Source organism: Microtus oregoni, unplaced genomic scaffold (assembly GCF_018167655.1).
Source record: "Microtus oregoni isolate MIOR12 unplaced genomic scaffold, Mior012 000000F_ref0000247, whole genome shotgun sequence".
In the NCBI taxonomy this organism is placed as follows: domain Eukaryota; kingdom Metazoa; phylum Chordata; class Mammalia; order Rodentia; family Cricetidae; genus Microtus; species Microtus oregoni.
This window is the reverse complement of record NW_024543059.1, coordinates 13971619-13984027: the sequence shown is the minus strand read 5'-3', so window position 1 is coordinate 13984027 and position 12409 is coordinate 13971619. Positions and strand designations below refer to the sequence as shown.

General features: G+C 50.6%; 1 protein-coding gene across 2 annotated transcripts in view; it reads left to right on the top strand.

The window, feature by feature from the left end:
- The window catches only part of Slc28a1 (solute carrier family 28 member 1), a 38994-nt gene extending 27290 nt beyond the window's left edge, over nucleotides 1-11704 (top strand). The window contains exons 11-17 of one of the 2 annotated variants that reach the window (XM_041656073.1): nucleotides 4498-4628; nucleotides 7374-7542; nucleotides 7626-7823; nucleotides 9759-9840; nucleotides 10935-11033; nucleotides 11137-11248; nucleotides 11572-11704. In XM_041656073.1, coding sequence (XP_041512007.1) covers nucleotides 4498-4628; nucleotides 7374-7542; nucleotides 7626-7823; nucleotides 9759-9840; nucleotides 10935-11033; nucleotides 11137-11248; nucleotides 11572-11644 — 864 coding nt within the window. In that variant the 3' untranslated portion in view covers nucleotides 11645-11704. The remainder of the gene's footprint in view (nucleotides 1-4497; nucleotides 4629-7373; nucleotides 7543-7625; nucleotides 7824-9758; nucleotides 9841-10934; nucleotides 11034-11136; nucleotides 11249-11571) is intronic. The other variant, XM_041656081.1, reaches the window with a different exon arrangement.
- The last annotated feature ends 705 nt before the right edge of the window (nucleotides 11705-12409 follow it).

Below are 12409 nucleotides of genomic sequence, written 5' to 3'. Positions count from 1 at the left end.
CCACACTAAAAAAATAAAATACACCTATAATCACGACACTCCAGAAGCTGAGACAGGAGGATTAAAAGTTCAACTCCAGCCATGGTCACATAGTGAAAGCCCACTTCAATAAAATAAAACAAAAAGAAAACTTAAGGACAGTTGGCTGTATTTGGTGTTCAGTGGGCTATGCCCAGTAAACACATCTACAAATGTATTGTAAGATGAAAATACATGGAATATGTCTACTCTGCTCCATCAGAGACATTATACTGTCAGCACCAAGCCTTCCCCCTGCCTGAATGTGGGGGCAGACCTGGATCTGGGGCTTGGCTGGCTGCTGCCACCAGCATTACCAGAAAGCATCCCACCACATTTGCTTAGCCTAGAAAAGATGACGATTCAAAATGCCAGGTGCAATTTCTACAAAAACGCTTATCACTCTAAGACGACCTCCATGTAAAAATGATCTGTTTGAGCCATTAAGGCAAAGACCATCCACACGGGAAGACCTTTATCCCTTTCCACCATCTGGCTTAAAACTCAGTTCCTGCCTCTCTTTTTCAGTCTCGAGTCCAGGTCTGTCTGGCCCCGGGGGACATTTTTCCTCCCAACTGACAGCCTGGCTACCCCCTCCTCTGTAGCCCTACAGATGTGTGGGGGTTACCACAGGGCTCCCCAGGGAAAGCCCCAGGCTGCAACCATAACAGGGGGAGGGAAAGGATGTAGCTGACCTTCTCCCTTCCCTTCCTTCCCCTCCTTTCCTCTTCCCCTCTTCCCTGCTCCCCTCCTCCCCTCCAGGGCAGCAGAGAAGCTCTCTTCTGCCCCCACCTGCCCTTAGCAGGTCATTGCCTGGCCTCCTGCCCTATCCATGGAGACTCCCCCTTTTTGTCCAGCTGGGTTTCAAACGTGCCAGGCAAGTTGTTGAGCTACACTCCCAGTTCACAAATTCATTTTTTTTTTTTGCCGCTGTTATTGTTTGTGTATGAGCACAGGGACGCACATGTCAAAGGCATGTGCGTGGAGGAGGAAGACAACTTTGGGAGCTGGTTCTCTCCTTCCACCATGGGCTCTGGGCATTGAACTAAGGCTTTTTTTTTTGTTTTTTAATTATTTATTTATTATGTATACAGTGTTCTGTCTGCATGCATGCCTGCAGGCCAGAAGAGGACACCAGATTCTCATAGATGGTTGTGAGCTACCATGTGGTTGCTGGGAATTGAACTCATGACCTCTGGAAGAGCAGTCGGTGCTCTTAACCGCTGAGCCATCTCTCCAGCCCCCACTTTTTTTCTAAGGCTTGTGAAGACAAGTGCTCTCACCTGCTGAGCCGTCTCCCCACAGTTCACAGGTTGCTCTTTGTGGCTCAGCTTCTGACCCTTCGCCCACATCCTTCCCATTGCAGGTATCTGGCTAGTTCTAGGACCTGACCAACACGGTAGCTGGGAGCTGCTGAGCACTTGAAAACATGGCTGGTTTCAAAAGAGGTGTGCAAGAGGCTTTGCACAGAAAAAAATTAAGATGTTTTATTAAATAAGTTTATATTATTATGTGGGTGGAAAGAAAGACTTTGGAGATACACTGGGTTAATTAAAACACATTACAAATGAACTAGACCTCTCTCTCTCCTCCTCTTTCATTCTTTCTTCTGTGCTGTAGAGCAAACCCAGGGCCTCTATCCCAAATGCTAGGCAATGCTGTACCACTGAACTAAGGTTTCTTTCTTCCTTCCTTCCTTCCTTCCTTCCTCCCTTCCTCCCTCCCTCCCTCCCTCCCTTCCTTCCTTCCTTCCTTTCTTTTTTTTAAATAGTGTCTCACTAAGTTACTTAGACTGGCCTGGCCTGATGACCTCCTGCCTCAGCTTCCCAACTAATGTTACCAACTTGCTCCTCCCAGGCCTGGTTTCCTTAGCACTTTAAAAGATGTGGCTGCTGGTCACAGTAAATGTGTTGGTGACGTCACATGTCTTAGAGGCCCAGCACCGGGGAGGTAGAGGAGAAAGATCACAGGTTCGAGGTTATCATCAACCGCATAGCAACTTTCGAGACGAGCCTGAGATACACGAGACCCTATGGAAAAGACACGGGACAGGTGTAAGAGTGTATGTGTGTTTTCTGTCATGTTTGTATTGGACAGCGGTGGCCTAGGTCTTCTCTTTGTCACACAGCACCGAGTGCCACTTGGATCATCCTGCTGCAACCGCCACATCCATTTCTAACTGTGCCCTTGTTCCAAAGGCTCTAGAGCAGACGCCAGCTTTTACTGCAGATCCAAGCAGGCGGGTCTCTTGGCGCAGGGGCCTCTGAACCCAAGCTGGTCAGGGGAACATTCAGGAGGTGGCCACTCATGTTTCATACTGAATTGTCCCCAAGTGGAACAGGGTCTTCAAGATCCTGAGTGGGCAACGTGACTCTGACGTTTCATCTCCACTCCTATAAAATGGGCAGCTGGACTTGCCGCCTGACCGCCGTAGGTGGACTGAAGATGGGCAGAAAACACGTAGCGTGGCGCTGAAAAGGTGGTCAGCGTAAGATGGGAAACCTGCCCGGTAACTGGCTCCTTTGTTTCCTTTCTGAAAGGGGGTGTTGCCCTTGTCCCCTCTTTCCATGGGGGGACACCGGGTAGAAGGCATTCTTGATTGAGCTCCTAGAGACAGGGCTGGGGGAAAGAGGCTCAGTAGGCTGGTGTGGGATGAAGCAGGGCCAACTTCCTGACCTGCATGCAGGTCTCCGCCTCTGTGAAGAGCGGGAATGGTCACTGTGGGATTTGAGGCTGGGACTTCAATGCCTCTGGAATATGTGATCCCCACTAAGATCGAAGCTTGCCAACCGGGTGTGCTCTTCAAGCTGAAGAATAGGTCAGGATCCATGCTGGCGGACAGAGAAGCCCCAGACTGCAGGTGTAATATTGTCTACACTGGAGCTGGGCAGTCAGGGAGGAGACCAGTGAATCCTTGAAAGTTCAAATCGCCCTTTCTTAGGGAAGGATCGGGGTCCTGGGCCTGCCATCCAGTGCTGGTGGCAGAGGAGTTGGGGCCCTCGCAGGTTCGTTTCATGGTGTGTGAGTGGGTTTTCTTTTTCTATGAAAAAGCACCCCAGAGAAACCCTGAAAATGAAGATTTAGCTTTTCAATTATCACGCCTGCAGAGGTTTCCACTCATACTCACTGCGGGCTTGTGTTGAGATGGAAGGACATGACAGAGGTGCGGTAGAACAATACCCAGCCTACCTCCTGGCAGCCAGGGAAGCAGAGAGACAGAGAGGAGGAGTCTGGGCGCAAGATGTACTCTTAAAGGTGTGTCCCAGTGACCCACTCTTCCAACCAGGCTTTCCCTCGGATTCAGTGTGTTGATGGATTAGCCTGCTGGTGAAGCCAGCCCCTCCCTGCTATAAGTCAGTGGCTCCTCTGTTGCAACGGCTGAGGACCAAGCCTCAACACTTGAGCCTTTGTGAGCGACACTTCGTTTTCACACTCCGTGTGGTTTCTGCTTCTGGCTAAGGAGAAGCAAGCAGTTTGGAAAAAGAAGGAGGCTTTCGGAGCCTGCAGAGACCCTGAAGATCTCCAGGCCTGCTTCTTCCGCCCCAGCACTTCCTGGCTGTTCCCTCAGAACTTCTGCCGTCTGCTTTAATTGGCCCATGCAAACTCACCCCTCTCCTTCTCTCATCTCCTCTCCCTACTCCATCTTTTGAGACAGGGGCTCACCGTGTAGCTCTGACTGGTCTGGAATTTACTACATAGACCAGGCTGGTCTTGAACTCACCGAGGTCTACCTGCCTCTGCTGGGACTAAAGGCCAAGAAAAGGCCATCTGTTTTGAGCTGTCTGATGAGGGACTGGGGAACTGAACTCAAGTCCTCTGTAAGAGCAGCAAGCATTCTTAACAGTGGAAAGCATCCTTCCAACCCATCATCCCCAGAGTACTAACATTACAGGACCACACCACCGTTTCCAGCTGGCCTGGTGCCAGGAAAGGAACCCAGTGTATCATTTGTGTGCACATATGTGCGTGCGGGTGGAAGGCAGAGGACAACATGCAGCAGCCGGTTCTCTTCCGCCATGTCCTTTCCAGGGATTGGACTCAGGTTTTCAGGCTTGACAGCAAGCGCCTTTACCTGCTCAGCCATCCCGTGGGCCCTTGCGGAAGTACTGGGAAAGCCTCAGAGCATAAAAGGGGTTATTAATGACCGTGCCATCAGTGAGATCATACTAATGGGGTGGCTTTAGAACCTGTCCCTCTGCCACGTTTCTTCTGCCTGTCCCGCATAACCTCACATCATTTATTTATTTGTTTATATTTTGAGACAGGTTCTCGGGGGAAACCTTGAACTCACTCTGCAGCTGAGGATGACCTTGGCTTTCTGACCTTCCTCTTCCTACTTCCTGAGTGCTGGGATTACAGGCCTGCAACTCCACGTCTTGTTCTGTCATTCTAGAGATCAAATCCAGGGCTCTGTGCATGCTAGCCAGAGACTCTACTATTACCAGCCCTGGCGGCTCACATTCTTGGTTGTTTCTGCAGATCGATGCCGCCTCCTTAATTGCTGCCTCCGTGATGGCGGCCCCTTGCGCTTTGGCCCTCTCCAAGCTGGTCTACCCGGAGGTAGAGGAGTCCAAGTTCCGGAGTGAGGAAGGGGTGAAGCTGACTTATGGGTGAGTGCAGCAGGGGGGCTATCGCAGAGGGCACGGGTGCTGGGTCGCAGATCAGGGGTAGTGAGGAACATGCCGTCCTTGCCTCATTTCCGTCTCCCACGGAGCTCTCTCTCCCATCACTACCTTGGCTTCACATGCAAAAACAGACTCTTTTTTAAAAGAACTAATTGATTTATTTACTATGTATGAGTATTTGCCTGCGTGCCTGTATCTGTACCGTGAGCTTGAGGAGGCCAGAAGAGGGTATGGAATCCCCTGGAACCAGAACCTCCATGTGGCTTAGGTTATGAGCCTCCATATGGGTTGGTTATGAGCCTCCATTCGGGTCCTCTGGAAGTACAGCCAGTTACTTCTAACCTGTGACCCATCTCTCCAACCCGAACACAGACTTGTTGAATGAGGTAGGAAAACGGCCAGCCTAACTACATAGCAAAGTCTGAACCAACTTGGGCTCCATAGTGAGACTCATATCAACAGGACAAAACTGAATGCATTTTTCAAGTCATAATCTGCTTCTGACCAGGAAGAAAAGAAGGACTGGTCAAGGTTCACGGAGTTCAAGCTCAGTTCAGAGTGGGGCTCAGCTCTTGAGGGCCAGTGTTGCTCCTGGCTACCGTCTCTGCACGCCTGAGCTCTGACCACCAGGTGGCAGCCTTACATTGACAAGTGGCGTGTCAGGTCCTAACAGGCCGTTGTCAGGGTCTTAGCCATCACCATTAGCCAATCCTTTAAAACTGGTGAAAAGACTCTGGGTGTAGTATCTTATGTCCATGATCCCAGCACCTGGGAGATGGAAGCAGAAAGGCTAGGAATTGGAGGCCATCCTTACTACATGGTAAATTCCCGGCTAGCCTAGGCTCTGTGAGGCCCTGTTTCAACCCTCAGAAGTGTAAAAGACCCACTTGTGAATTACCTAAACTTTTTGCGTGTTATTCACACATTGTGAGGCTTTGGGGCTGCTCTCTCCTGTGGAAATAGATTGTAACTCACTTCTATCATTCCTCCTCTTCCTCTTTCTCTTTTTCCTCTTCTCTTCTTCCTCCCGTCCCTATGCCCCCCCCTTTTGGGTCGAGGTCTCAAGTACCCCATCTAGTCTCAAACTGGCTAGGTATCTAAGGATAACCTTGAACTTCTGACCTTTTGCCTCTACTGCCTGCGTGTTGGGATTATAGGTGTACTATCACATCCAATTTATGGGGTGCTGGGGAATCGAACCCAGAGTCTTGGTAGGCAAGCACTCTACCAGCTGAATTACATGCCTAACTTTTATTATATATTTTCTAGTAAACATCTTTATACACATGCATATTTACTGGCTTTTTTCTTTCTTTCTTTTTTTTTTTTTTTTTTTTGGATTTTCGAGACAGGGTTTCTCTGTGGTTTTGGAGCCTGTCCTGTAGACCAGGCTGGTCTCGAACTCACAGAGATCCGCCTGCCTCTGCCTCCCGAGTGCTGAGATTAAAGGCGTGCGCCACCACCGCCCGGCTCTTTTTATTTTATGTATATTATTGGTTTTGCCTGCATGTAAGTGTACTGCATGCATTCCTGGTGTCCTTGGAGAGCAGAAGGAAACAGATCCCCCAGTTAGCTAGAGTTAAGGACAGTTGTAAGCTGTCAGGGTCTGGGAACTAAACTTGAGTTCTCTGTGAGCAGCAAGATCTCTTCACCATTGAGCCGTCTCTCCAGCCCCTTAACATCTTTTAATTGCATTTCCGTTATTGATTGTGTGTGTGCATGAGTGTGTTCATGTGTGTCACAGCACTTGTGTGGAGGCTCCGCGACATTCAGAGGACCCTCAGAGAAAGAAAAAAACCTCAAGAGGGAAAGGGGGCTGCTGGTCACAGAACCGAGACAAGATCAGGTTTCTGAAAAGGCTATAAGGCAGAAGTTGATAGCTCAGTGTATCTCTGGCCTCTTGAAAGCAGTCTGGTCCCTGCCAACTCCCGTGGGAGTTAACGCTCTGCTTCTACCATGTGGGTCCCAAGCATCAGACCCAGGTCATCAGCCTTGGCAGCAAGCATCTTTTTTAGATGTAGCTGGCTTGGAACTCACTATGTAGACCAAGCTGGCCTCAAACTTACAGAGATCTGCTGGGATTAAAGGTGTGTGCCCTCAAGCCTGGCTTCTGGTCGCTTTTTAAAAATAAAGAGAAACAGATGTTCTTAATAAGATATTTTGCTCTAACCAATATATCAAAAACATTTTCATTCCATCAGGTGACCCATAAAAATAATAAGAGACCAGGCATGGTGGTGCAGGTCTTTAATCTCAGCACTTGAGAGGCAAGTGGATCTCTATGAGTTCTAGGCCAGCTTGGTCTACATCATGAGTTCCAGGATAACCAGGGCTACATAGAGAGACCTTGTCTCAACAAAATAAAACAAAAGCTAAAATATTTTTTGCCTCCCTTGTCTCAGATTCTCAAAATGTGAGTGGAATATTGAATTTACAGCACAGTGTGGTTGGGGCCAGCCTGCTTGCAAGTGACCCAAGGCACTGAATTATCAACTGTCCTGCACTGCAGCCCAGAACCTGGGCATTTTCCTCATTTTTTGACAGAAGTTTCCCCTTTCCTTCTCTTATCTCTGTGTTGAAGTTCTTTTCTCTCCCTGTCTCAAAAAGAAAACAGGCCTCCTCGGTTCTGAAGCCCTCTGTCCAAGGTCCCTCTTTGGACCTATAATGTGGGTGGGGGAGCTTTCCTTTCTGGGGAATACTAGTAATGACACCTATTGATCCCAACGGTAGAGACGCTCGGAACCTCGTGGAAGCAGCCAGCTCTGGGGCTGCCATCTCAGTGAAGGTCGTCGCCAACATTGCTGCCAACCTGATTGCCATCCTGGCTGTCCTGGCCTTCATCAACGCTGCCCTTTCCTGGCTGGGGGACATGGTGGATATCCAGGGACTCAGCTTCCAGGTATGCCTGTGGTGGAGGGGAGGGTCTCGGGATAGGGAACGACAGATGGAGACCCTGTCTGACCCAGATCTCTTTATCCGCAGCTCATCTGCTCCTACATCCTGCGGCCTGTGGCCTTCTTGATGGGCGTGGCCTGGGAGGACTGTCCGGTGGTGGCTGAGCTGCTGGGCGTCAAACTGTTTCTGAATGAGTTTGTGGCCTATCAGGAGCTTTCCCAGTACAAACAGCGCCGCCTGGCAGGGGCTGAGGAGTGGATCGGTGACCAGAAACAGTGGATCTCTGTGAGTGCCCCATTCCTTCCTGGCAGCACGGGGATGGCCCAGCATTCCCTGGGGCCCCCGGCAACTGTTTTTGTGTTTCTCTGGGCCTGCCTGAGACACACTGGGGTGACGCTTAAGCACCCATATCCTGCTCTCCTGGCAGACCAGACAGACATCCGGGCTGCACTGTAAGCTCCCGAAAGAGATTTGTCTGAGACCAAGTTCCAGATAGGCCACTGCTAGCTTTGGCCTTGGGTGAGCTGCTGTGTTGTGCCTCTCTTTTGGAAAACAGGGATGTAACACCTGCCACCTCTCCTCCAAAGGGGCATGTGGGATTCCCCAGTGAGCTAAAGAACGAGTGAGCTGGGAGACCCTCCACCTCAGTCCCTGGTGATACACACGGTGTAGGGCTTGGCTTATTTCGTTGGCATTTATTCTAAAAACACCACCATGAACAAAATGACACAAGACCTATGACATTAGCCTTTCTGCAAGAATACAAAGTCAGAACATAATGTTGGGAATTACAGGTACGAGCCTCCACGAGAACATCTTTTTTTTTCCCCCTAAGACAGAATTCACAGTTACTATAGGCCTACAGCGTAGCCAGCTTTCTCCCTCATCTTTAAGACGTATGTAGATTTTTATTTTCAGTGTTGGAGATGGAACCAGGCCCTTGTTGTGCATACTAAACACTGAGCTACACATTTGAAATTTATGTCCCCTCCCCCATTTTTTTTTTTTTTTTTTTTTTTTAAGAGACAGGGCTTTTCTGTGTAGCCTTGGCTGTTCTGAAACTCCCCCTGTAGACCAGGCTGGTCTTATAGTCTTTGCCTCCTGAGTGCTGAGATTAAAGGTATTTGCCACCATGCCCTGCTCCAAAATTCCATGTATCTTTAAATTATTTGATACTAGTTATTTCAGTGTGTGTGTGTGTGTGTGTGTGTGTGTGTGTGTGTGTGTTGCACACATGGAAGCCAGGGAACAACTTGGAGGAGTTGATTGACAGTTGACTGTCAGCCTTAACAGCAAGCATTTCCACCTAGCATTTCCCATCTCACAGGCTCAAATGTGAGCGTCTCACCATCTTTACCGGTCTTGTGCTGTTGGGTCATTCATTTGAACTCCTTATTTGGCTGTGTGTATGGCAATGTTGAAATGACTCTCAGTGTGTAGAACTGTCCCTGCCCCCTGGGTCATTTCTTCAGGAGCTTCCTCAGATGTGAGGGAGCAGGATTCCACACAGAGCAACTTTCCTAACTAGCTAGTTTAACTAGTGGTTAAACGCCACCTCATCGGGCTCGCTGCTGTCACCACTGGAAAGAAAGCAGCAGCGTTGGAAGTCTGTACTTCAGAGCAAGCTTGGGGGCTGAGGGTGTAGCTCAGTTGGTAGAGTGCTTGCCTGGCCATACACAAAGCCCAGGGTTCCATCCCCAGCACCATACAAACTGGGCGTGGTAGTGTATATTGGTTAGGAGTTCAAGGTCATCCTCAGTTATAATTATCTTGAGACCAGTTTAAGACTATTTGAAGCCCTGTCTCCCAAACCAAAGGTGGGCACTTAGGACACAGGCCGAAGGGCAGCTGAGAGAGGGGTTGGGTCTTTGAGGCAGTAAAGTCTGAGCTCCCTTAAAGTGGGAGAATGAGACTAGCAAAGGAGCCTCCTGAAGGGCCCCAAGGCCATAAAGGAATTGAGTGAATTAAAATTAGGGACGGAGAGATGGTTCAGTGGCTAAGAGCACTGGCTGCACTTCCAGAGGTCCTGAGTTCAATTCCCAGCACCCACCTGGTGGCTCACAACCATCTGTAATGGGATCTGGCACCCTCTCCTGGCACAAAGGTGTACATGCAAAAAGAGCATGCATATACATAAAATAAATAAATCTTTTTTTAAAAAAAAGGACTAGGGAGGCTTCATCACCTGGAGTGAGGCCTCTTTGTATTCTGTATTTCCAGGTTAGAGCAGAAGTCCTGACGACGTACGCCCTCTGCGGATTCTCCAACTTGAGCTCCATCGGCATCATGCTCGGAGGCTTGGGTGAGTCCCTGACCTTGAAGCAGCCAGGAGCCAGGAGGACTCATAAGGGGTGGCTGGGAAGGGTTGATGGGGACAGTGGGCAGTGTAAAGGGAGGAAGGGTATAGGTCGATGAAGGACACCCTCATCCTGGCTCCTTCCTGCTCCCCCACTTTCTTCCCTCTCAGTGTGAGTCTTCTGGCTCATCTCTGCTTCACACCGTGCCCTCACAGCCGGGAGAGGAAGGCCTCTCATGCGTGTGGCTCAGCTCAGATGGGCACAGCTGCCTTCAGGGTGCAGTTGGCCTGGCTTAGAGACAGTAAAACTTTGCGTTGGAGAAGTGAAGTGATCATCAGGGAATGGCTGGGCCTGTGTTTAGTGAATACGCTGCCACACCCCAAACCCATCTTCCTAGCTGGGCATGGTAGCATACATCTATAATCCCAGCATTCAGGAGGCTGAAACTGGAGAAATCATGACTTCAAACCCAGCCTCAGCTGTATGAAACCTTGTCACAAAACATAACAAACGACAACACACATACCCAAAGGCTGGCGATGTCGCTCAGTTGCTAGAGTGCTTACTTTGCATGCTGGAGACTGTGTTTAACCTCCAGTACCAGATCAGCGGGGTACAGTGGCTCATGCCTGAAATCTCTACATTGGGGAGGCAGGAAGATCAGGAGTTCAAGGCCAGTCTGGGCTGTGTGAGACCCTGTCTCATAAAAAGAGAAAGAGAAACCAACTTCTTTCCCTCCTCTTGCTACAGTGCATGGGGTGAAGGGGACATTATTATTTTTGTTTTTGTTTTTCGAGACAGGGTTTCTCTGTGGCTTTGGAGCCTGTCCTGGAACTAGCTCTGTAGACCAGGCTGGTCTCGAACTCACAGAGATCAGCCTGCCTCTGCCTCCCGAGTGCTGGGATTAAAGGCGTGCGCCACCATCGCCCGGCTTGAAGGGGACATTATTGAAAGCTTCTTGATAGGTCAGGGGACAATGAAGGGCCACATCTGCCCTCCTGCTACTCAGCAGAGGAGGATGGCGCCAGAGCTTCAGGAGGTGGGCAGAGGGGTGGGGTGGGTGGCTTCCTTGGCCCTGAGCTCTCTTGCCCCTCTGCAGGCTCTCTGGTGCCCCAGCGGAGGAGTGACTTCTCCCAGATTGTTGTCCGGGCACTGATCACCGGGGGCTTTGTGTCCCTGGTGAACGCCTGTGTAGCAGGTGAGTGCTGCGGGTCCACCTGGCTCAGAACCCTGCTTCCGGTTTCTACTAGGAGGACAGGGTGGGCTCCAGGGCCAAGCCTTCAAGCTGTTTCCCTACACAGGGATCCTCTACGTGCCCAGAGGGCTCGAGGTGGACTGCGTATCTCTTCTGAACGAGACCCTCAGCAGCAGCAGCTTCGAGGTGTACCAGTGTTGTGGCCAGGTCTTCCAGGGGTGAGCGCCTGGGCTGTGGGTGATGGCTAATCTGGGCTTTCCAGTCACAGAGCCCAAGACTGAAATAGCCTCCGTGCTTTCGTGCTTTCGGCACTAGGGGGCGGGGTAGGAGGACCGTTCGGGCTGCAGCAGTTGTGACCGGCGGGAGTGGCGGGGTGGAGTGCGTGGGGCGTGGGCGGGAGCAGGGAATGAAGGCTTAAAGACCAAGGCTGTGGCGGAAAGGTGGACCAGAGATGTGGAGCGACTTTTTCAGGGCTGCACAGTCTATGAACTGCCGCAGAAGTGGCCTGGATGTCCTACTGTGGCTTTCGTTTTCTTCTCAGCACCAGCTTGGCGTTCGGCCCAGAGGCTCTGGACAACTGCTGTCGGTTTTACAATCGCACGATCTGCACATAGCTGGAACTGAACATCTTCCTACCCTCAGGGGTCATTCAGCTCGGGAAGTGTCTGTCCTCCAGGAGGCCGTGGGACTCATCAGTACTTCCAGTCTACAACCGGGCAAGGGTGCCAGCAAATGAACCCTCCCTCACCCCCCTCACCCCCAGCCCCACCCCCACTCCCGGTCACATCACTGCTCCTCCATGCCCTGCCTCTTCAAGTGTGAGTTCCCGATGTTTCTTCTGCTCCCGTGTGCTCTGTGGGCTAACATTCAGGTACTCTCTACCCCTCTTTCCTTAGTGTCCTCATGTGCACCTGCCCCAGGCCTCCTCCCTGCTCCCTCCCAAGCCTCAGACTTCAGTTCCCAGAGCGCTTTCTAAACCCGCGTCCTGTGGGACAACACTGCAGCAGGTGCGATGGTCCCAGGGTCCTGAGACCCACTAAGTTTGGAGCGCTGAGCTAAATAAAGTTAGACAGGGTTAGTTTGTTTTGGTTTTTAGGTGGTGTTTTATGCAGCTCATTCTGTAGCTGGGAATCCCGATCCTCCTGCTCTCCAGTACAGGTGTGCCCATCATACCCGACCCTTAAGAACTTGTTATTTGAGCTGTCAAGAGGCCTCAGCTGGTAAAGGCATCTGCTGCTAAACTCGATGGACCTGATTCCCGTAGTAAAAGAGAATGACTTAGGCGCGTTGTCTTCTGACCGCGACGTGTGTGCTATGGCAATGTCCCCACACCCTCCCGACTAAAAATAACAAAATGCAGTCGGGCAGTGGTGGTGCAC